This window comes from Gopherus flavomarginatus, chromosome 4 (genome assembly GCF_025201925.1).
Source record: "Gopherus flavomarginatus isolate rGopFla2 chromosome 4, rGopFla2.mat.asm, whole genome shotgun sequence".
Classification (NCBI taxonomy): domain Eukaryota; kingdom Metazoa; phylum Chordata; order Testudines; family Testudinidae; genus Gopherus; species Gopherus flavomarginatus.
In genome coordinates, this window is record NC_066620.1 from 118,705,060 (window position 1) to 118,731,187 (window position 26,128).

Sequence of the window (26,128 nt, forward strand, 5' to 3'; positions counted from 1 at the left end):
CCTGATTGCCAGACTTGTCACGGTCGCTTAGTGAAATATAGAAAGGTGTATAGAACAACTTATTGATTCAGTAACACCATGTGTTTGTGGGTCAAATAAATGGTTGGTTAGAACGTAGGTGGTAACTAGATCTGTACGGTTGCCCTTAAACAAAGATTATTTATTTTTTATCTGGCTATTAAGCAAGGTATTCATCTTTGAAAAATAACTTCATAGAGCTGAGGAAGTGAAGCCCTATCGCTTAGACCAGACAAAACATACAATGTGTTGTAGGAAATAAAGCTAATGTGGCAGGAAGGAAGGTCAGCTGAAGTACTAGGCATTTCCTGTGTCTAGTGAAGAGAAAACACATCGTCTCATGGTTAGGAGATGAGATTTAGACCTTATTCAGCAAACCATCCCTAGTCAACAAAGCACTGAAGCATGTGTGCTTAACTTTAAACACTTGCTTAAGTCACATTGACTTTGATGGAATTTAAGCATATGCTTAAAGATGATAAGCATGTGATTTAAGTATTTTGCTGAATCATGAACTTGATATTTAGGACATCTTTCTGACTCTGTGATTTTGGACAAATCATTTAAATACTGATTCTCCTCCCCCCCTCATCTATATAATGAAGATATTTCCCAACCACACAAGTGTGCAATGAGGCAAAATTCATTAGTATAAAATTTATTGAGAGCCATGGAATGGAATGTGCTGTACAAATCCATAGTATTATTAATGTCATGATTCTATGATTATGAACTTCATAAGAAATTTAAGATTTGGTGTTTTGTTCTGTAGTTACAGTATTTGAAACTGATTTCTCATGAACGAAAGGGAGAAATTTTGAGTAGAAGGGGCAGAAAGCTTTTAAAAAATCTTTTAACAGGACAGCATAGGTGCAAAAATTAAGCTTATCTGTGTTTTTCCTTTAACCTAGTAGAAATTTAGAGACCTTTAAAGGTGACTTCTATCTTGACAATGTCTCTTTTCAATTTACATTTTAACTTGATTTGATTAAAAATGAGGGTTAACATGGAAAATTCAAAATTATTTTCTTAAAAATTAGTGTCGGCACCTACACTGTCTCCTCTCGAAGTGTCTGTCTTAATGATTAATTCTCAAATCACTTTTGCACAAGTTATTTACTATAGTAATGTGCAGTAAAAGTCACCACTTCTTTTTAGTTTCAGTAATTACTACTGTTAAATGCCCTTGCCAGGCTTTATTTTTGAACGACATATTACATGGCCAAAAATATTTTTCAGAGTCTCTGGTCTTGTTGTTTAAATGGTGAAAAGGACATAAAATAATTGCAGGACGATTAAAATGATAGCTGTGTGTAAATTCAGATTTATGTGACAAAGGATTTGTCTACACAGGGACATCCAGGAAAGGTAATCCAAATTAAATAAAGGTGTGAATTTGAAGTGGATTAATTAAACCGCATTAAACCTGCCTTTCAGAATTAAAGTGGCCTTAATTCAGTTTACTCTCAAAGAGAATTAAACTAAACTAAATTAAGGCCACTTTAATTCTGGATAACAGCATTTGCACGTGACTTTAATACAGTTTAACTAATCCATTTAAAAGTCACACCTTCAGTTAATTCAGTAAGGCATTTGATACAGTTCCACATGGGGAATTATTAGTTAAATTGGAAAAGATGGGGATCAATATGAAAATTGAAAGGTGGATAAGGAACTGATTAAAGGGGAGACTACAACGGGTCGTACTGAAAGTTGAACTGTCAGGTTGGAAAGAGGTTACTAGTGGAGTTCGTCAGGGATCGGTTTTGGGACCAATCTTATTTAATCATTTTAATTATTGACCTTAGCACAAAAAGTGAGAATGTGCTAATAAAGTTTGCGGATGACACAAAGCTCGAGGGTATTGCTAACACAGAGAAGGACCGGGATGTCATACAGGAAGATCTGGATGACCTTGTAAACTGGAGTAATAGTAATAGAATGAAGTTTAATAGTGAACAGTGCAAGGTCATGCACTTAGGGATTAATAACAAGAATTTTAATTATAAAATGGGAAAACATCAGTTGGAAATAACAGAGGAGGAGAAGGACCTCGGAGTATTGGTTGATCACAGGATGACTATGAGCCACCAATGTGATATGGCCGTGGAAAAAGCTAATGCAGTTTTAGGATGCATCAGGTGAGGTATTTCCAGCAAAGATAAGGAGGTGTTAGTACCGTTATACAAGGCACTGGTGAGACCTCATCCGGAATATTGTGTGCAGTTCTGGTCTCCCATGTTTAAGACGAATGAATTCAAACTGGAACAGGTACAGTGGAGGGCTACTAGGATGATCCGAGGAATGGAAAAGCCCTCTTATGAAAGGAGTCTCAAAGAGCTTGGCTTGTTTAGCCTAACCACAAAAAGGTTGAGGGGAGATATGATTGCTCTTTATAAATATATCAGAGGGATAAATATCAGGGAGGGAGAGGAATTATTTAAGGCTAGTACCAATGTGGACACAAGAACAAATGGATATAAACTGGACACTAGGAAGTTTAGACTTGAAATTAGACAAAGGTTTCTAACCATTAGAGGAGTGAAGTTCTGGAACAGCCTTCCAAGGGGAGTAGTGGGGGCAAAAGACATATCTGGCTTTAAGACTAAGCTTGATAAGTTTATGGAGGGGATGTTATGATGGGATAGCCTAATTTTGGCAATTAGTTTGGCAGTTGATCTTTGATTATCAGCAAGTACTTGTGCCCAGTGGTTTGTGATGAGATGTTAGATGGGATGGGATCTGAGTTGCTACAGAGAATTCTTTCCTGGATGCTGGCTGGTGAGTCTTGCCCACATGTTCTGGGTTTAACTGATCGCCATATTTGGGGTTGGGAAGGAATTTTCCTTCAGGGCAGATTGGCAGAGGCCCTGGATTTTTTTCATCCTCCTCTGCAGCATGGGGCACGGGTCACTTGCTGGAGGATTCTCTGCAGCTTGAGGTCTTCAAACCACAATTTGAGGACTTCAATAACTCAGACATAGGTTAGGGGTTTGTTTCAGCAGTGTATGGGTGAGATTCTGTGGCCTACATTGTGCAGGAGGTCAGACTAGATGATCATTATGGTCCCTTCTGACCTTAAAGTCTGAGTCTATAATTCGGATTAATTTTCCTGGATGTCCCCATGTACGCAAGCCCTAAGATTTTCTTTATTCAAGTTTCTTGTGTCTTTTAATTTTAAAGAGATTGTTGTGTATATATAGCAATTGCCATAAAAAGCTTTGTTTTCAAGTAGTCATTTAGATTCACTCAGTGGATATAAATTTCAGTAAATTGATCTGTGGGAGTAGATGGTGTGGTTATTATTATAAACTCAAAGCCATTAAAATGGTATTTTTACTGGATAAAAATAGCTGTCCTGTGTTCCCTGTTTTCTGTGTAACGTTCTACAGTAGAGTTGGAGATATTTACAGAAAACACATATTTCTGGAAATGCTACCTGCATTTGCAAGATTTTATCTGCATAAGTATGATGCAAACTAGAGGACACTAGCCAGAGTTGGTCAAAACCTTCTTCTTGCCCCAGCTACACCTCTGGTTACAAGTGTCCTTTGATTTTAGATACATTTGAAATAGTGACTTTCCACTCCCTGCCTTGTTTACAATACATGTGAAGTTTTCCTCAGTTGCCATTAATGTAAGATGTGCTTTGTTTTACCATTAGCATTTGGCAAACCTTTTAAAGTGTTCAGGATTGAGATTAAATATATTGTAGGCAGTGACATGCACATTTTTCTGTTGCACAAACTACATTAAGTGCCCAGTAGTCAGTGCTTTTTGCAATTGGTGCTTTCCATTCCTTTTGTTGATTTACAGTGGTGGCGCCCAAACTTCTCTTGTCGTGCCTCCCTTACTAGTAATAGAATCTGTCCATATCCCCCCTCCATTACTGCACTGTTGGCTCAGTAGAGGAGTTTGGGCTGAAGGTGGAGCTGTGGCTGCGGGCAGAGTCGAGCTTCGGCTGGAGGCAGAGCTAGGCTGGGTGGTGCTCTCCATCCCCCCCCCCCTCGGTGTGTGTGCACAGCACTATGTTGGCAGGAGAGCTTCTTCTGCCAATATAGTTTCTCCTGCTTGCGGAGGTACTTTTATTATACCGACGGTAGAGCTCACCTGCTGGCATAGAGTGTCTTCACCAGGCGCACTGCAGCCGCACAGCTGTATCAGTACATCTGCAGCGGTGTATATATAGACATGGCCTTAGTTTTTTTTTTTATTCCCCCTCCAACTAAGCAGAACACCGACTTGACATCATCAGCAAATGACTGCCATTTGGTACTCACTGATAAATGTGGGTTCAGTTAATTCACTATCAAGGATTATAAACAGCAATTTAAGAAGCTCCTCAACTAAGCTGTGTTCATGTTTCTTTAATGCGTCGTTGAAGTAGTGTGGTATTCAAAGGAGCAGTGGTCATAAGGAGATATTTGAACACCTAGGTTGTGCAGAGAAGTGTTTAATTTCTTCACCTGGAGGTTATTGAATGATAACTATGTGTTCCAGTCTCTTCCTTATTGCTCTCATGGAAATTCTTTGCTTCTTGGATGTGGAGCAAATGCACTTTTTCATATTGAACAGTGGCATTTCTACAGTGTCCCACCATAAATTCCAGCTGAGCTGTACAGTTCCTCTTAATAGCTAGAAATCAGGATGATCCTTCAATCCAAGCAATTAATTATATTAGAAATAATATACAGTCTTGAATTTATCTGCCCTTTTCCCACCTTTCAAGCTTCAGTATGTTTTGTAGCTGAAATTCTTGGAACGAGTGAAGAAAATATAGTTAAATCTATCCAGTAGTACTTGACGTTTCATATTTTGCGTTGTCAAAAATGATGGTAGTAATAGACTGTCAGTAGAAAAAACAAAATATAAATACTGCGACGCCAAACAGTGAAAGCATTTTCTCTCAGTGGTGTGTATTGGATTTAAAAATTGAGGTATTCAACAACTTACAGTAAGGCAGTAAATAAAAGATAAACAGGAAGGAGGAAAAGAAAAATCATGGCTGCTAGTAAGGGATTGTTCTACATACCTTTCAAGCACAAGAGCAATTACACCTCAGTTGCCTAGATATTCTGACATCCACTAAATTTATTGTTTAACAAACGCCTTGCATTTTTACACATCCAAAGACTTGTTTACAACACTGAGATGGAACACAGAGTTTTCTTTCTTTTGGTTTGCATTTCCCGTATTCATCATTTATTTTTGTCAGTCTTGTGATGTTTGGCTTTGTTTTCGTGTGCAGGATTGATTAGACTTAAGCCAAGGATAGCAGGATGTGTCAAGGGACAAGATCACTTATTCAATATACCAAGTTGCACCAGTCATTAAAACGGTAATTATGCAGAGGGGGTTGGGTGGGAATTAGAGGGTAAACACTGTGACTGGCCATGTCCTACATGCTGCATTCTGTGATCACAGTTTAAAAAAAAGCAATGTGTATCAAGTCACCTTAGTTATTTCTTCTTCTAAACTTTGAGAGAAGAACTATACCATCTCCAATACCATTCTGTTGTATCCATTGGCAAATACTGACTTTTAATGGTGACCAATGAATATTAATGACCTGTTGGGATAAGTGTCAGTTTTGGTTACTGCAACCATTTTGTCCTCATTTGTACAGAAGATAGGAGTTGACTATCTGATAACTTAATAATTTAACCATCCTCACAGACCTCTAACCAGGATGAGCTAAATTAAAGTAGTTTCAGCAAATGATGGTAGAAGGGAAATGATGCAAACAATAAAGGGCAGGTTTTGTGGTGGTGTATTTATTTTAAAAATATTTAGTCTGGGAATAGTTTCTGTGTTCAAATCTCAGAAGTTGAGGTGTAAAATAAACATCAATAAAAAACTGTATATACTGCTTATGTTTACAATTGCAGATTGCTTTTCAGAAATAATTGGCTCGATATTTTTAGCTGACTGACTGATCCTCTGGACCATTATGCCATTGTGAGATGTAGGGCTTAATCACACAATCTTTCTTTTCTTAAATTTTATAAGTATCCTTTAATATAATTATTTATAATAATATATATGCATATAGTGTGTATCAATTAGTTACTCTTCAGATTTGTTCTGTTTATCATCTGTATCATTAGCACAAATTAAATTTGTCTCTAACCTGACTGAGTGATTAATGCAAAATTCAGCACTCAGTGTTTTAGAACAGAGTGGTTTGAAGGAAAAAAGTGTGGTGTGTGAATTTAGCAAATATGTTCACTAATATCTAATTTCTAAAAATGTATGGATTCCTTATCAGTTTGGTTCAATTTGTGTGTCTTAGGCCTTAGTCTGTGACAAAATGGTGATTGCAACAGCAGGACTGACATACCCCTTAAGAGAGTGATTACTGGTGCTATATAAAGAGTGATAGGATCTAGGCCTAGTCTATACTACGTGTTTAAACCGAATTTAGCAGCGTTAAACCGATTTAACCCTGCACTCGTCCACACAACGAAGCCCTTTATATCGATATAAAGGGCTCTTCTAACCGATTTCTGTACTGTTCCCCGACGAGGGGAGTATGCTGAAATCGGTATTGCCATGTCGGATTCGGGTTAGTGTGGCCGCAAATCGACGGTATTGGCCTCTGGGTGGTATCTCACAGTGCACCATTGTGACTGCTCTGGAAAGCAATCTGAACTCGGATGCACTGGCTAGGTAGACAGGAAAAGCCCTGCGAACTTTTGAATTTCATTTCCTGTTTGCCCAGCATGGAGCTCTGATCAGCATGGGTGGTAATGCAGTCCCAAATCCAAAAAAAAGCTCCAGCATGGACCATACGGGAGATATGAATCTGATCAATGTATGGGGAGACAAATCTGTTCTATCAGAGCTCCGTTACAGAAGGTGAAATGCCAAAGCATTTGAAAAAATCTCCAGGCTATGATACAGAGTCCACAGCACAGTGCTGTGTGACAAGCATAACGGAAAGCCAAAGAATCAAATGGACGCTCAGGGAGGGAGGGAGGGGGGTACTGAGGACTCCAGCTATCCCACAGTCCCCTCAGTCTCCGAAAAGCATTTCCATTCTTGGCTGAGCTCCCAATGCGTGAAGGGTCGAAAACATTTTCCTGGGTATTTCAGGGTATATGTTGTCAATTTGCACCCTTCCCCCCCCCCCCCCCCCCCCCCCGCCGAAAGAAAAGGGAAGAAAAAGTTTCTCGCCTTTTTTCAATGTCACCCATGCTGCTGGAAGATGGGGTGCTGCAGCGCTGAACACCAGCATTCCCTTCCCGGTGGCAGACGGTACAATATGACTGTTATCTATCGTCATCATCAGCCCGTGAGTACTCCTGGCTGGCCTCGGTGAGGTCAGCCAGGGGTGCCTGGGTAAAAATGGGAATGACTCCCAGTCATTCCCGGCAGATGGTACAGAACGGCTGGTAACCGCTGTCGTCATAGCAACTGGAGGCTGAGCTCTATCAGCCCCCCACTTTCATGTCTAAAGAAAAGATTCTGTACTGCCTGGACTATCATAGCAGCTGGAGGCTGCGCTCCTCTCCCCCCTTCCCTTTAATGTCCTTTCTGGACTATCATAGCAGCTGGAGGCTTCCTCCCCCCCATTTTATCTCACTAAAAAGTCAGTGTTTCTTATTCCTGCATTTTTTATTACTTCATCACACAAATGGGGGTACACTGCCACGGTAGCCCAGGAGGGTTGGGGGAGGAGGGAAGCAACAGGTGGGGTTGTTAAAGGGGCACTCCCTAGAATGGCATGCAGCTCATCATTTCTGCGGGATCTCTGGGGCTCTGACATGGAGCGGCTGTGCTCTCTAGTTCTCTGATGCACTGGTTCTCTAGTAAACTTGCCCCATATTCTAGACAGGACTGACTCTATTTTTAAACAAAACATAAAGAAGGGAATGACCCAAGGAGTCATTCCCATTTTTGTTCATGCACCCCCGGCCGACCTCAGCAAGGCGAGCCAGGAGCACCCACGACAGCAGCAGATGGTACAAACAACTGATAACGGTCATCTCATCGCCAATTTACAATGGCAGACGGTGCAGTAGGGATGGTAACCGTCTCTGCTGTCTTGCAAAGGCAAATGAATGCTGCTGTGTAGCACTGCAGTACCGCCTCTGTCAGCAGCATCCAGTACACATACGGTGACAGTGACAAGGCAAAACGGGCTCCATGGTTGCCATGCTATGGCAGCTGCCAGGGCAATCCAGGGAAAAAGGGCGCGAAATGATTGTCTGCTGTTGCTTTCACGGAGGAAGGATTGAGTGACGACATTTACCCAGAATCACCGGCGACACTGTTTTTGCATTGGGATCTCAACGCAGAATTCCAATGGGTGGGGGAGACTGTAGGAACTATGGGATAGCTCCGGGATAGCTACCCACAGTGCAGTGCTCCGGAACCCGATGCTGGCCTTGGTACATGGGTTCACACCGCCGAATTAATGTGCTTAGTGTGGCCATGTGCACTCGACTTTATACAATCTGTTTTACAAAACCAGTTTATGTAAAATTGGAATAATCCTGTAGCGTAGACATACCCCTAGTTAGAGCCCTTAATCCTGCAGCTGGTGAATGTAACTTACATTTTTTGAAAACCTGAGCTGAGATTTGGACTGATAACCAAATGTTTGCACAACTCTTCTCACAAGCATTTGCAGCTGCAAGAGGAGAGTGGTATTGTAGCAGATAGTCATTGAAGTAATAGAAACAAATACAGAGAGACACCCTGGTTCTGAAGTTAAGTCTGGAGGAAACTAAATAGTGTTGCTGGCCAAAGTTTGCCCTACACCCCATTGACTTCAAGTGAAGGCAGAATTTCCCCCTTTGTATCCAACTATTGATGATGTGGACAGAAAAAGTGGATGCTATTCACACCTGAATAGGGAGCAGAAACAAAAATTTGAAGGCAAAGGAAAGTGGCATTAATTGGGAAAGCTTTAGTGAAGAAACAAAAACAAATTACTGCTCTCCCAACTCCAAACTGAAACACTAATATGTAATACATAACCACAGGGAAATCTGGTAAACTTGAACCATTCACATTACTGTAATATGAGCCTAGTGTTTTCTGAAGTGTCCTGAGTTGAGACTACACTAATGTATGCTCAGGAATCAGAATACAACCTGTGCGATGTCTGAAGATTAGGTTGCCTACAATGTCATATGGCCCATCTGTGACTGCTGTTAGCAAATATCTCCTGCAGCCAGAGATGGGACACTAGATAAGGAGGGCTCTGAATTGCTACAGAGAATTATTTCCCAGGTATCTAGGTCACATGCTTAGGGTCTAACTGATCATCATATTCAGGGTTCAAAAGGAATTTTCCTACAGATCAGATTGGCAGACACCTCTGGGGGGTTGAGGTTAATGGAGCAAATAATTAAGCAATGAATTTGCAAACACCTAGAAGACAGTAAGGTGATAAGTAACAGTCAGCATGGATTTGTCAAGAAGAAATCTGTCAAACCAACCTGATAGTTTTCTTTGACAGGGTAACAAGCCTTGTGGATGAGGGAAAATAGTAAACATGGTATATCTTGACTTTAGTAAGGCTTTTGATACTTGTCTCGCAGGATCTTATCACAAACAAACTAGTGAAATACAATCTAGATGGAGCTACTATAAGGTGGGTGCATAACTGGTCGGAAAACATTTCCCAGAGAGTAGTAGTTATCAGTGATGCACAGTCAAGTTGGAAGGGCATATTGAGTGGGGTTCCACAGAGATTAGTTCTGCGTTAGGTTCCGTTCAGTATCTTCGTCAATGATTAGATAATGGCATAGAGAGTACTCATATAAAGTTTGTGGATCATACCAAGTTGCAAGAGCTTTGGAGGATAGGATTAAAATTCAAAATGATCTTGACAAACTGGAGAAATGGTCTGAAATAAATAGGAGGAAGTTCATTAAGGAGAAGTGTAAAGTGCTCCACTTAGGAAGGAAAAGCCATTTGCACACACAAAATGGGAAATGAGTTCTTAGGAAGGAGTACTGCAGAAAGAGTTCTTGAGGTCATAGTGGATCACAAGCTAAATGAGTCAACAGTATAACACTGTTGCAAAAAAGCTAACATTCTGGAATGTATTAGCAGAAGTGTTGTAAACAAGACATGAGAAGTAATTTTCCACTCTACTCTGAGCTGGTTAGGGCTCAACTGCAGATTGTATCCAGTTCTAGGTGCCATATTTCAAGAAGGATGTGGTTAAATTGGAGAAAGTCCAGAGAAGAGCAACAAAAATGGTTAAAGGTCTAGAAAACATGACCTATGAGGGAAGATTGAAAAAACTGGGTTTGTTTAGTCTGGAAAAGAGAAGCCTGAGGGGGGACATAACAGTTTTCAAGTATATAAAAGGTTGTTACAAGGAACTCTGTTCCTGACTTTATTGAGGTTAGCCTATGCTTGCCAAAGCATGTTATGCTTTTTCATGGATATTAACTGTTTTTGAAATATCCAATTGAACAGCAATGTACAGAATGTTTTCCTATAAACTCATGATGTACAGGGAGAGTTTAGTCTGCTATACTCTTATCAGTGGTAAAATAAGTGATATAGCCCTGCTTCACAGTAGTAGTATTACCACAATGCCTATGGGTCTTAGGCATGGACCATTGTAATAGATGCTGTGCAAACAAGACAGGCATGGATAGAGTCAACAACCATATTAATGGAAGAAAGAGAAAAGAGGGCAGATGAGAAGTCATTGATGCGGATGGACTGGAATTCATGGAAAGACTGACACAACAGTGTGTAAGGTGGGGAGGGGGTGGCTGATGGGTCAGAGAGGAGAAATTCAGCAGCAGAGAGATTAGAGACAGCACTGTTTGGTGAAGATCCAGTCAAGATAACGGCTATTTTGTTGAATGGGCTACATCTGGAATTTCAAAGCGCTGCCCCGGCAGCGCTGCGGGAGCGCTGCCGCGGCAGCGCTTTGAAGTGTGAGTGTAGTCAGAGCAGCAGCGCTGGGAGAGAGCTCTCCCAGCGCTGCATGTAAACCGCATCCCTTACGGGTGTAGCGTGCAGCGCTGGGAGCCGCGCTCCCAGCGCTGCTGCCCTGATTACACTGACGCTTTACAGCGCTGTATCTTGCAGCGCCCAGGGGGGTGTTTTTTCACACCCCAGTTGCAGCGCTGTAAAGTGTGAGTGTAGCCAAGGCCTCAGTGTTGAACCAGGGCCCCAGGTCAAGCGAAGATGTGAGGCTGAGGAAGTGTGCAGGTAAGGGGTAGTCTGGTTCATCAACATGGAAGTTGAAGACAGTGAGGATAAGTGTGGGAGTTTGTGAGGAGGAGGGGTGGGGAGAGAGCCAGGAGTTGAAATCAGAGAGGAAGGTTGATGGGAGGAGTTGGGTGGACAAAAGATGACAACAACAAAGAGAGTGAAAGGAGAGAGGAGTCTGATGTTTACCATGTAGATCAACGGAAGAAGTTTTGAAAAAATAAAGCCACACAGGACAGATGCTTGTCACCAGAAAGTTTAGTATGACAGCTCATCACAAAAGAGCATTAAAACACTCCAGATAGCTCCTCCAGATGCCTCTGTTGCCAAGTGGTGAAAGATCTCTTCTGCATTTGTTACCACAGTGCCACTAAATGCCATCCAATATTTTACAATTCGCTGCTTGCTGCACATGATTGATGGCTGTTCCACAAGTTTAGAGTGAGTGCGTGGGTGCGTATATAAAATAATATACATGCAAGTTCATTTGCATCATCCCTTCTTATTAAACATAGAATAACTGAAATGCGTAGACAGACTCCTTGCCTGCCATTTCAGATTGATTTAAAGGCTTCACAAATATAGTAGCAATGGAAAAGGCCTATTTTACTGCAAAGCGGAAAGAGGCAAGATTTAAATTTATTGGGGGCAAACCTTTTGAATGAATGACCTAAAAACACAGATTATTGAAACGTAACTTGTTAATGGTTGTACTTGTAAATACATGAGAACCTCTTGAGAAATACCATAAAGGCCGTGTCTTCATTAAGAAAAAAGATGGTTTCTTATCACATATTAGGTGAAGCATGGTAAAAAAAAAAATCCACCTTTTTTCTTTGTATGGACATGCCCAGAAGGGTACAAAGGTCCCCTCTAAGCTTTTGAAAGACATCATGTATGTCCGGTTGAACTTTGGGTACAGGGTGGATCTCCAGTCTTGTGATTTTTTTCTCAGAACATTCACGGAGAATTGAAGGACAACAGAAAAACCAATTAACTGAACCAATGATAGCTTCTTGTGCATAGAGAGAAACTTTGGAACATACTTTTAAAGATGCTCTGAAAGAACTATAAATACGTATTGTGTGCATGACTGTGTACATAAAATGAATCTACTTATTCTTCTGTGGTATTTGGTGATCTTTGTTTACAATATAAGCCTGAGGTTTTGTGGATTTAGTTTATTTTGAGAGACTATTTTGAGATGAGCCGTCATTACAATGTTGTATTAATAACTTATATTTATATAACACCCATAACTGGACATGAAATGCAATATCAAGAAAAACAAGAATTATTTTCAATTCTCTGCTCAGCTTGGATATTCTCTGTTTCCTAATCCTCTTCCCTTTCTTTTTCTTTTTTCCATTTGCATTCTTGCTAATGAGGACAATCTTCTGCAAAGGGATAGATTTTGTACCCTTTGAAAATTGGCAGACTCTACATTCCTAAGGCAGTGTTTCTCAACCTTTTTGATACCAGGGACTGGCTTGCTGCCTTTCTAAACTGTGTCAGGGAGATCTCAGGGACTAGTGCTGGTCTACGGACCAGTCGTTAGGAAATTCTGGTCTAGGGTATCAAAGCACAGCAAGTGCTTTGCTTCTAAAGCTGGTTGAAAAATGTTCGATAAAACTTTTCTCTGAAAAATGCCCTTTTGCGGAAAGGATGTTTTGCAGGCATTGATTGAGTTTGACACAAATGATGTCAGGAAGTTTTCTCTGGTTCAGGATTGGGGGGGGGGGGGCAGGGAGGGGAACTAATAGCCTGGTGGTTAGGCCACTCAGCTGGGACCCAGGTTCAAATGGCTGCTCCAAATCAGGCAGAGCCAGCCCAGATTGAGGATATGTTATAAGCTAGAAGCGAATAGGGCTGGCTGGAAAACAAATATTCCATTTTATGGGGAAAAAAATAATGAAGTTTTGACATTTTGTTTTCATTCCAATGCACAGTGAAATCCAGTAGTCTGGTGGTTAGGACACTTATCTCAATGGAGAGTGTGGACTTGAACCAGGGTCTCCCACATCCCCTGGGTGAGTGTTAAGCTACTAGGTCATTGGATATTCTGGAGTGGCACAATCTCCTCTTCACAATTTTTACATTGTGCATTGGAATGAAAACAAATTTCAAAAGTTGAATTTTTGTCACAAAACAGAATTGCTTTCTGGCCAGTTATAATCGATTCTAGTTTCTGAAATATCCTCTCTGCTGGCATTTTGCATCTCAATGAGTGCAGTGTTATTGGTTTCACTAACTGTCATTTACTCCAAGACCTTGGGGGGGAGGGATAGCTCAGTGGTTTGAGCATTGGCCTGCTAAACCCAGGGTTGTGAGGTCAATCCTTGAGGGGGCCATTTAGGGATCTGAGACAAAAATCTGTCTTGGGGATTGGTCCTGCTTTGAGCAGGGGGTTGGACTAGATGACTGAGGTCCCTTCCAACCTTGATATTCTATGATCTGCATTAAAGTAGTTGTGAAAAGAGAATTTAACATGGATCTAAATATAGTTTACTCCCACTTCAAAGCCCCCTTTTACATTGTGTAGCAGTATATAGGATTATTAGTCCCAAAGTATTGAGAGTAATATAGAATTTTATGACATTAACCATGACACAGATATAATCCCATCTATAGGCATGAGAAACACTTGAGTGCTTAATACAATGTTTGTTTTAAATGTACGTTGTTACAGTTCAAAGAAGGAATTTGTAAATATAGTTTTGTATCCTGTTATACTTGTGTTCCCTAGTAACTTGGTTTACAGTAATGGAAGGTGGCTGACCTTTGAGAGCAGAGATTGCGAATTAGCCCAGTCAATTGTGTTCATTTTATGGTGGCATTTTGTCTACTGAAGGTTAGAGGTGAGAACACCCTTCTTGCTTATTAGTTTGGCATCAACTTGAAATACAGTCTATGAGGTGATAGGTTGATGTTTTATATATGCAATCTTTTCCTGCCATTTGATAACCCTTCCATCAGAAAATGAGCTTTATAGTGGCATTAAAAATACATGCCTCAAATTAAAAGTAACTATGGTACTGTGCTTGGCCTTTAATTATATAACTTGAGCTGCTGAAGAATGATAATTGCTTGTTCCTTAATAGCTATTTTGTACAATTAGCTTCTGAAATGTGGTGCATTTATCTTGTTGTTGTGAAATAGCTCAGAGAACAGAAGAGTGATCAGGTATAATCACACACAGTAGTATGACAGGCAATGAACTGTTCCTGTCTTTCTGGAGTTAGTGTTAGTTCTCTGGTTGTCATGTTGACTGTATTTTTTTTTTTTTTTTTTTTTTTTTTTTTTTTACTCCTATGGAAAAAGGTTCCATCTTTTGTGGAGCAGAATGGCAAATGTCATGAGCAACACCAAAGCTCATAAACATACATTTTTAATGGCCAGCATCACCAAAACAATGGGTTATAGGTTATTTTGAATGTTTTAGAGAATCTGTGGAGAAACAGAGAATTTTCCCCTAATATTTAGCTTCTTGGAGTTATGTTAATAATTCTGTTTTTTAAAGAGTGGTTTTGTCATTGTGGGAGCGTAAGATTTCGCTCCTTCATTTTGTTTTTTTCTTCCTCATCAGGCAGGTAAAATAGGAATTTGCTTTGCAGACTAAACTATGGGGTGGTGTGTGTGTGTGTGTGTTAGGGAATGGTTAAAAAACACACACACACACACACACAAGTTTAGCAGGAAGGGGAAGCTGGCCCTGCCTAAGGGTATGGCTACACTTGCACTTCAAAGCGCTGCCACGGCAGCACTTTGAAGTTTCGAGTGTGGTCGCAGTGCCAGCGCTGGGAGAGAGCTCTCCCAGCGCTGCACATACTCCACATCCTCTACGGGTGTAGCTTGCAGCGCTGCGCTGTAAAGCGCCAGTGTAGCCATGGGCTAAGAAAAGCTGTCCCTGTTTTCTTTTAGGAGAGCTGGTCCTTTTCCCTCCCTTAAGATCCTGTATTTCCTTCCTCTTAATTGTCTCCTCTTCCCCCATCAATACTGTTATCAGCATCACCTTGCTTGCCTCCTGCTGTCATGCTACCTTTGTGAGATCAGTTGCTTGAACGCATACCGGTCTCCCAGGCTTTTTCCCACAAATGCGCAGTAAGCCAAGAACTAGCAGACATTCTGAATGTCACATTTTTTCTATTGCTTTTTGGTGAGACAAATGGTTAATTTCACATTGTCTGACAAATTTTTTATCACTAATATAAATACACAATTCACTCCGTCTGCTTGACTATTTCAACACATTTAGACCTGAAATGTCCCTTATGTTAGGGCCATTTTGTGTATAGCTAACTACTTGGAATTCTTCTGGTGGTGCAGAGGTGGCATAGTGGCTCATATGTGACTCCTTATTTCTAAGTCTGGTATAGGGAATGTGGCTCAGTCTGTCTTCTTCCTGATCTGTATATGCTGTAGTGCCATTAGTAGATGACATAATTTAGAGCAGCCAAAAGGGCGCTGTTAATTATGGCATAAGGCAGGCCTGATGAATAGATAGGATAGGGGAAATGCAAAGGTAACTTAAAGCCATCTGTTCACACACCTTTCCCGCTGAGTTGTACTGTGCACTCCTCAGTTGCATCCCAGGATTGGAGCCTTTGAGTGAATGTTGTGTGTTAGGAGATGTTTCTCTTAATTAACCTTAGTGTTAGCAAAGTTTTGTACTCCACTGTAGATTAACGTGCCCCTTCAGAAGAGTCACCATTTATTCAAAATGCTCTGTCTCGTTTTGTGTGTTTTGTGCTTTGTGCTTTAACTGCTTTTTGAGGGAGTTGGGGCAATGTAAACTTCTGTTTCATTCAGGACTGATAAACTGAAGTGGATCACAAATGTGAATGTGTAGGTTTGTGGAGACAGAAGATTTATTTCAAAAAAACTGTGTTGCAACAGGAATAGGGCAGTATTCCAGTGAATAGTCTGAATGGGGAAAAGCAGCTGTGACAATGGCATAGGAAGTGGACTTTGTGAAGCACTGTTATTTACTACCTGCAGAGCAAGCAGGCTCTCCTGTTGTTATGGAGGTGGTTCTGTATCTTTCGATGGCTGTTTCAAATTGTATTTGCAAATCAGCAATTTTACACATTATTTATTTAGTTCAGCATGGACTAAAGCAAAATTTAAATAAAATTACTCTCTTATCTTTGACTCAGTTGTATAACATTTATTTTGGGTTGGTGGTTGTTCATTTGTACACCTTGAACGCAATATTGCAAGATTCAAGGTGAACCTTGCAGCCTGCCTTGGCTCTCTTCCCCCGCTTGTCTACTTCCTGGTTTTATATTCAGCACCCATTTCTTAGCCTCGGTAACACATCTGGAGTACTATTAAAAACCTATATTAGGAATTATTTATCCAGTGAAACTCCTGGGAAAAATGATAATTTTACTTGCAAGTAGAGACGGCAAAATGTAGAAATGAATTGAAGGGGTGGGGTAGAGGATGTAGTATTTTAGTGTGAATTGGGATTCTTCTTTAACTTGGCTAAAAGCTAAAACACCTAGTGTGTGGGATTGGTGAAGGCAGAACTGTCTTAGTTATAAATAATTTCTTCAGTTGGTTGAGAAAATACACTGGGACCAAGCCTCAAACTCCTTTGGGCTTAGCTCCCTCTGGCCTCATTAAAAGGTTTGGCAGATAATTACTATGTCTGGATCTCTTCTGCAAATTTTCTTTCTATCACAATAAGAAGTAAAATATCAGGTGTTCAGTATTTATTCTTATTTTACGGGTGTTACTTGCTATCACTCCTATCCTTCACTTAGCTTCTAAATAAAAGTGTGAACATTTTTACTGCAGAATGATCAAGATGTTTTCAGCTTTGCATTGTTTTTGAATCTCAGCCTTTAAGCTCTCTCAACCGTAGACACACCCTATGGCATGTCTAAGGTCTTGGGTACAGAGCCTTTACAACCCATTATTTCTTCTTCAACTTTTCCTTCAGTCAGTCAGTGCAGGTGGGCCTGTGTGAAAGCTTAAGATCCTCCACATGGTGATTAACGATTAGAGAGCCAAATGCTGCTGTGACCATTTTGTGGCAGATTGTCTCATGCAAACCTTTGCAAAGGTGTGTAACTCTTTTCAGTGATGGGTAGAGTGACTTCCTGGATCAGAGAAATAGGTGTTAGAACATGGAGCTCCTTTACTCTGGCCTACGGCAAGGGTTCTCAATTTTTCATAGCATCTTAATAGAGAGAACCTCATGAACCACCTCTTATTCACAATTGTATAACACCCTTGTGGCTACTACAGCAGTTGTTCACAGGTAAAAGTAATATTAGGAGTGTATTGAATCTAGTTTTGGCTCTCTAATGCACTGCAGTAGCTGATAGGAGGAGGAGGAAGAGAGCCTCCCAGCCTCATGTGACCAGCGAGCTCTCTACAGACCATATTTTGGGAACTACTATACTGAGAACATCACTAGGATTTACTGCCACCACCCTGAGACCCCTGCTCTTCAGTTTCACTGTTCTGCGATTCTTGCCAGAATCATTTGTTAAGCCCTGTTTAGAGGTCAAGCAGCACATGGGTGTGTTCCTTTCTAGTGTGGAATCCTACAGGAGCATTTTTAAACAAGATCTGAAAAATGCAGTAGCTTCTTAATCCTGTGTCAGATTTCAACACCTGGTGGGAATATTAAAGGTGTGTGCACTGGGTCTCCCTTGAGTGATTATGAGAAGATAAAAATATCTATTAATGTTTCCTCACCAGCTTTGATAACAATATTACTAACTTAACAAACAGGTAGATTTTGAATTCTTCAGTTTTTAAATCTCAGAGGATGTGAGACGTGAAAAGCGACAGAGGAGGGTGTTTCTTAACCAGCAGATTGTAAAGGGGCTAGATTTCAAAGTTTTCACCCAAGTGGTTGATTTACTGTACTGAAAATCCTCTAGGACCCTGTCAGCAGAAAACCCTGCCTCACAGCATTAGTTAAGCATTCAAATGGAAGTAATTATGTTTTCATGGTTTCTAAATTAGCTCAGCAAAATTATCTGGAACTGTCACAAGGGAGATGCATTTTATTATGTCAACACATTTTTTACATATTAGGACAAAATTTGTTTAGACATCCCTCCCCACCTTTCTCATTTCAAACTGTTTTTCATTGCATTTCTTACTGGAAGTATTTCTCTCAACAGTGTTTCATTTTTCAAGTGTTCACATTTACTTTTAGATGTAGACTACTATTTAAAATCTTAATACCTGAAATCTCTAAACTGCTGAAACATCAGATTTAATTATTATTATATTTTTTTATGTGAGCAGAGTCTCTAACATTTGTCTTCTTGTAAGTACAGTTTGTCTTGCCGTTTATGGCCTTTTAGCTATGGGATGTTTGTTTTTTCTAGAGAACAACCCTGTTTCTATGTATATTCTGACCTTAACCAGTTTTGTTTCCAGTACATCTGGAGCTGATCAAGTGTTCTTTTACAAATGTAGAATAAAAGAACAAACAGACCCCATCTTCCAACCAAACAAACCTCATGGATTTATTCATGGATTTATTGGGTTTACTTTAACTTTAAACTTTAAATATTTTAAAAATGATTAACCTGTTCAGACTCATACAAACTGATCATGAAGTTTGCAGGATAAAATTATTTTAGAGACAAAGTCTGTCCCCTGCACCCATCCCCAATCTTTCTCTAAATTCCAGTTTTAACTAGAATTCCCCCTTAACTTAGTTTATTTAGCCATTAGTGTAAAAATGGTGCTGAAGCTGCAAATATTAGATCAGAATAGCCACCTTCAGGATTTCAGGTAATGTACTGGAGAGAAAACAGCATGAAAAGCAAAGTTAATTCCATTCCCAAGCTGAAGCAGTGGATGGTTTTTATATTGTCATCTCTCATGACTATAATCCCTTCTGCATACAGTCCTCTAACTCAGTTCTCAGCACCAAGTATTGGAATTGACCTGTGCATGAGTTCAAGCTTTGGGCAATTAAGCTAGCAAGAATCCATTTTTGTATATGTGTAGCTTGACAGAAAAGTTTCTCATGTTGAATGCTCTAGTGAAGTGGTAAGGCCAATTAGATCTTTGCCACTCATGGAATCTGTGCTTAGAAATGTCTTTTTAGCTCTCGTTAATGTTGCAAAGCAGAGCCTAAGGGGGGAAAATAAGGTGAGTGAAAGGAAGACTTGTTGCTGTAACCATATTTGTGTGTGTGTGTTAGTTAATATATACTACATACATATAGATGTTTAGATATGATATTTTCCTAAAGGAAAAACAAAACAAACAGAAAAAACCCAGTTATTGTTCCTTAAGGGGAATCACCCTTTAATATACCTTAACCCCACATGTTACATTCCCCACTTGTTCTCCTGTACACTAAGTTCCATACACTTCAAACATTTACTGTAACACAATGTACACACCTAATTACTCACCATCACACTATGTCACGTGAAGTCTTAACTCTAAGCTTAGCAGTACGTGAGTAGTAAGTATTTGCATACTGGGAAATGATGTGATGTGTATATTATATGTGATTTTTTTTTTCCCCAGGGGGATGATACTATGATTTCAGAGATAAGGGTTCATATAAAAGTGCTAGTCTCAGGTAGCTTGGTATTTCCTCTTTTAATGGTTTTATAGTAAGTTCCAATTTACAAGTCCTGCGGCGTAACAAGATATCAGACTTCTAACATGGGACACTTTTTATTAATACAAAAAATAGTTATCACTAGTCTAGGACTGCAGAATAACACAGTTAGCTTGATTTTGACTAATTGTGGTTTAGCCTAGGCAAGATCCTACACTACAACTCAGCCAGCTAAATTGAGCCACAGGGCACTACCCTGCATCTACACTAGGAAGAAGTTTAGGTTGGGCTTAGATTGTGTTATGGTTACCTTGGAGATTTCTCTGGAGTAGGGTTTAAAGGTACTAGCTAATGTGTTCTAATTAACATGTCCTAGAAATTCTAGTGTAGACAAGACGATTCAGACTTTATCACATTCTAAATGGGCTGAGCTAAAGCCTACGGATGAGTGAGGAGGACCATATTAAGTTGTGTATCAGTTTGCACTGCCTTGTCCACACTATTAGTGTTATTGTAGCCGTGTCGGTCCCATGATATTAGACAGACAAGGTGGGTGAGATAGTAACTTTTATGGGACCAGCTTGTGTTGGTGAGAGAGACAACCTTTCAAGTTTACACAGACATCTTCAGGTCTGGGAAAAGTACTTAGAGAGTCACAGCTAAATACAAGGTGGAACAGATTGTTTAGCATAACTTGTTGACACATATTTCAAGGGACCGCCGTTCATTGGAGGTTTTAATTTTGCTGATGGGAGAGTTCTCGGGAGAACCCATAAGGTGCTTTTCAGAATTGTTTTACTGTTAGTGATAACTACATCATGAGACATCAAATGAATCCTATATCTTTTTAATAAATTCATTATTGAAAGAGAGAAGCTGTTGGAGAAGTATTGTTGAGCCAATATGGGGTTTTGGTAAAGTATAATGGGGAGAGTGAAGAATTAACTGGAAAGGAAATACACAAATTTCAGACTCTCTTAGTGACGAGCATCACAATAATGAAAATGACAGGGAAAGATTCCCCTTCCCCACCGCATACTTTTCCACCCACTTTTTTGTAATTAAGGTATGTATCCTTGGTATCTAAATGAGATTATCTAGTGGCATTTTATCCATGATTATGGGAGATTTCCAAATAGGTATATCACATCAGCCAAACAGGAGAGGAAAGGTCTCTAAAAAGATATTGAATGTGTGTCCTCCTTGCCTCTGTGATGCCCCTTTGTGGCCCAGCAGGGCATGAGCTGCTCAGCTGCAGGTTTTCGCTGGTAGGTCACTGTTCTTGTGAGGTCTGAGGGAGTGGAGCTGTGACTCTCTGACTAAGGCACAGTTCAGTCCTACTCCTTCCTGGGTGCTCTGGTCCAAAATAAATCAGGAATTGAAAACTATTACCCAAAACAGGGTTATCTGATGAAACTTCAGTAAGATCCCACCCTTCTAAATCTGGGGCTTGTCTTCAAACAGTCCGTGCATCAGCTCATCCCTCAAGGTCTCCATCTGCAGGGGACCATCCAGCTGGCAAGCCACCTCAGTCTCTGAGCTGCACCCAGATTTCTCTCATGTCAGGAGAAGTGGCACTCAGTTCTCCCTCCTAGGCAGTCCTGACCTGGGCTAGATCTCCTCCTTTCAACTCCTTTCCTCATGCCTGGCCCTTGCTGCAGGTATAGTGGGGTGGGACCACAGGTTGTCATTAATCCTTTTGTTGGTAGCATGGGGCCTATATGTTTCATTGCAGAATACTTTTTTTTTTTCTTTTTTTAACCAGTGAATAACTTTCTTCAGTCTCTACTGTTTTATGCCGTTTCAGACTCTTTCTGAACCATGCTTGGAAGATACAAGAAAGGAACTTGGGTTGGAAACTGCATCTATGCCAAGAACATGTGTGTTTGAAAACTTAGTCTTTTAAATTACAGTAAAGTAGAAACAGAGGAGTATTCACACACTCCAGCCCCGGTGTATGCAGCAATTAGCTCATCGTGCATACAAATGCCTATGTATGTACACAGCTTACTTTTATTACATATGCAAAGCTGTGTTAAAAGAATATTAAGTTTACAAAGTCAAGCATTAAAAAGTCAGGCATGGCTATACTAACTTTTCCAGGGGGCACTGAATGCATGACACATCTCTTAATGAGCCAGTATTCAATATTTTATTTTCTCCTCATTGTTCGATGTGTGGCCCCAGGCCTTGTTATTGAACACTATTCAAACCCTGCTCTAAAGACAGAATTATTAACTTCTTGTCATGGGCTTTTCTGACACTTATCATTGTGGCATCTGATTGCTCCCTGTGAGATGGGAGGTGGTAGTTTTCCTATTTATAGATGGGGAACTGAGACATAGGGAGATTAAGATCAAAAGTGTCCACTTATTTTGGATAACCAGTTTGAGACTCCTAGGATTTGAGTTTTCAGAGTACTTAGCATTGTACAGCACTTCATTCCTATGTTCAAAGTAAAGCTCCCAGTGACTTCAGTTGCAGCTGTGAGTGCTTAGCCTCTGGGTCTCAAGTCAGGCATCTAGTTAATGAGGAACACAATTAGTGGCCACCTGTGAATGATTTGGTTTAAGTGCCTTGCCTAGCATCGCATGGGATTCTGTGGCAGAAGCAAGGATAGAATGCAATTCTCCAGTGCAGCATTCACCTGTCATAACTGGGGGACTGTGCTTTCTTCTCTTGTGCAATTCCCTTCCTCCTTCACTACACACCTTCCTATTTCTGTAACAAATGAAGCAAGGGTCCTACATGCAGTGGACTCATTCATTACGCAACTCTGATTATCCACAGATCACAGCCTGTCCTGTGCACTGAATGAGACAGTTCTGTGAAAAATGTAGTATGTACTCATAATAATAAAAGATTGTGTCATAATGCATATGCACAAGGGTGCAGAATTAAGGTTGCACAGCCAACAAAATTAAGTGTTCTGGTTGCAAAGATAAGTGTTTTCTGTTTACAAAAATTATATTCTTTGTCTCAGTGACAGTCCTGTTCTGTCTTTCCATGGCAGTGGACACAGTTATATAGTAGGACTTATCCATTCCTAAATGGTAGGATTCTATCAGTATTATGACCTAAAAAGAACATGAGTAAAATGTTTTATATTGCACTTCATGGTCATATTATCCTAAAACTTTTCAAAGTCCTGATAAAACTGCTTGGATACAGGGAGCTCTCAGACTTGACTGTTTTTAAAGGAATGGGACAGGGAGGGGGAGACGCACAAACTTCCTGAAATTTCTTTTTTGCATTTTGAAATTTCCAACTTTATTCATATTCAAGAAAAAGATTATTTCTCTCGTCCCTTTCCAGTGTTAAAGTCAGGCACTTATAATGTTATGAAATGAAAGCACTACAAGAACTCTGGAGTCTGTGTATTGATACAGACACAGCGGTGAAATGGGGACAGATATATGCATGGAATTAAGCAGCAGGCCAGACCATTTATTAAACTTTAGCACACAGAATGTCAACCATACTCTCCTATACCTGGCATTTAATTGTTTCTAGTGCAGGGGTTACAGGGCTTTTTTACCATAGAACCTATAACTCAGGGTATCATAGAACCATAGGGTTAGAAGGGACCACAGGGGAGCATCTAGTCTAACCCTTTCACAAGATGAAGGATTTGTTGTGTCTAAACCATCCAAGACAGATGGCTATCCAGCATCCTTTTGAAAACCTCCAGTGAAGGAGCTTCAATGGCCTCCCTAGGCAGTCTGTCCCATTGTCCTACTGTTCTTACAGTTAAATTAAATCTCAGGAAGAATGTCCTAAATCTGCTATGCTGTAATTTGAACCCATTGCCTTTTGTCCTCCCTCTGTGGCAAGAGAGAACAAATGTTCTCCATCTCTTTTATGGCAGCCTTTCAGGTATTTGAAGATTATTATCATGTCCCCACCTCCCCCCTTAATCGCCTCTTTTCCAAAATAAACATACCCAGTTCATTCAGCCTTTGCTTATACGGCTTGCATTCTATCCCTTTAATAATCTTTGTCACTTGCCTCTGGATTCTTTCCAGTTTCTCTACATCCTTTCTATGCATTGATGACCAAAACTGGACACAGTATTTCAGTGTCAGAGGGTAGCCGTGTTAGTCTGGATCTGTAAAAGCAGCAAAGAATCCTGTGGCACCTTATAGACTAACAGACGTTTTGGAGCATGAGCTTTCGTGGAGGCCTAACCAGCGCTGAATAGAGTGTTACTATCACCTCTCATGACTTGCATGTTATGCCTCCGTTAATGCAACCTAAAATTGCATTTCTTTTTTTTGCAACATCACATTGTTGACTCAGGTTAAGCTTGTGCTCTACCACAACTCCTAGATCCTTCTCAGCAGTGCTGCTGCCAAGCCAGTTACCCCTATTCTATATTTGTGCATTTTTCTTCCCTAAATGCAGCACCTTATTTTTGTCTTTGTTGAATTTCGTTTTGTCGTCTATAGCCCAGTTTTCCGTTTTATCAAGATCTTTTTGAATTTTAGCTCTATCTTCCAAAGTGTTTGCAACCTCCCTGCTGTGTGTCATTTGCCAAATGCATGCCTTTCCATAGCAAGGCAGCAGTAGACACACTAATTTCACTCTGGTCAGTTTTACAGTCTGGTATTGCAAGGCTGTGGAGAAATCTCTGTGTATAGGAGCAGCCCAGAAATTCTTTGCTGCTCCTGTTGGTGGAGGGTGGAACAGGAAGTAGGAGCAGATGTGAAGTTGTGAAGAAGTGCCTTTATTACTCCCCCACATCACTTTCCCTATTTCCTAGCAGGAGTGAAGAACGAAACTGACAGTGATAATATCAAACTGCACCTACTTCTGTCAAAGCCACTGGGGAAATTCGACTTGCAACATCACAAGAAGAATTTTCTTTTATGAAATTATACTGCCGGGGGAGTTCATGAATATGTGGGGAGTGTGATTCCAACTGGAATTTAAATTCCTGTTAATTAAGTTTGTTGTTTGTGTGTAAGGAGATGTCTGACCCACCTTAAAAAGGTACTTTCAGAGTTTAATCCTATATGTATAGTGTGAAAATAAACTTTACTCCAATGGAAACAGCCTAACATTAATTACAAGTTAAGAAACATGTTTCTGTGTTGTATCCATAAGAAGCAAATCTAGAAGAAGTCAAATATACAAATGGTATGGAACTATAGTACATTAAGTAATAAATATTCCATTCAATCATCAAATCTTGTGGAAAGTTCAGCTCAAATGAAAAAGCAACATGCCATATATCTGCACTCTCCACTGTGGATTCTGTAGAAATGAGTGTTGTAAACCTTTTTTTTTCTTTCTTTCTGACAGGTAATATTTGAAGCTGAAGTCTCAGATGGGAGAAGTGGCTACATTGCCATTGATGACATCCAGGTTCTGAGTTACCCTTGTGGTAAGTAGTGATTGAGGGCTGCATTTCTCTCTGTCTTTTCAGGACGTGCTCAATATTGGCTCAGACTGCTGAGTTTTCATTGCTTGATCATTGATGTCCTTTGTTCCTTCTGTAGAATTTCTATTACAGCTTACATGAATGGATATTGGGGTGGCACTGTAGTGATTTCACTAGATAAAAATCCTTCTGTCTAGCAGAAATAAAGCATTGCATGAAAATAAAAGTGTAACTCTTCAGTGGTTGACTTTTTAGTGATAGATGTGGACACTAAAATTGAAATTGAAATTAAAAATATATATACTGCTTTGTGCTAATTTTAAATTGGGTTAGCATATTTAAGTCTAAGGCCTGGTAGGCAACTTAATAAGGGTATGAAACCTGAGTGAGAACTATATATCTTCTGGTTTCCAGTTATTGTAGGCCATTATGAATAGGGACAGACTGTATGCATTTAAATGTAGGTTTCACTCTCGCTCAGCTAATCCTGGAAAAAATTCTAGGCCGGTGGCGCAATAGCTCAGGAAACATTGGACCAATGCATGTGAGGAAAAAATCATGTCTATGCAGGTCTCTCATTTGTTGCTTCTTTCCTTGTTAATTCTGTCCCATTCTACTCTACCTGCCCCTGCCCAACCACAATAGCCCTGCAATTCTCTTCAAAAATGATACTTTGTTGTAGCGTATCCCTGGGGCTGATAGCTTAACTACTTTCTCTACAGATATACAAGTTCCTGAAGCCAATGCTCACTAAGGGCTTGGCTACACTGGAGAGTTGCAGTGCTGGTGAGGGGGTTACAGCACTGCAACTCAGGATGTGGCCACACTTGCAAAGCACGGCCAGCGCTGCAACTCCCTGGTTGCAGCGCTGGCTGTACACCTGGTCATGCCTCGGGTGTAGTGATTCCAGCGCTGGTGATCCAGCGCTGGTCAGCAAGTGTGGACCCCACCAGTGCTTTTATTGACCTCCGGGGTATAAGGAG

The 26,128-nt window shown here is 40.3% G+C and overlaps 1 protein-coding gene across 12 annotated transcripts in view; it reads left to right on the plus strand.

Moving 5' to 3' along the window:
* The window catches only part of PTPRK (protein tyrosine phosphatase receptor type K), a 616,176-nt gene that overhangs the window by 285,405 nt on the left and 304,643 nt on the right, over positions 1 to 26,128 (plus strand). For all 12 annotated transcript variants that reach the window (XM_050949447.1, XM_050949436.1, XM_050949438.1 and 9 more), the window contains exon 4: positions 25,067 to 25,148. In XM_050949447.1, the coding sequence (XP_050805404.1) occupies positions 25,067 to 25,148 (82 nt within the window). The remainder of the gene's footprint in view (positions 1 to 25,066; positions 25,149 to 26,128) is intronic.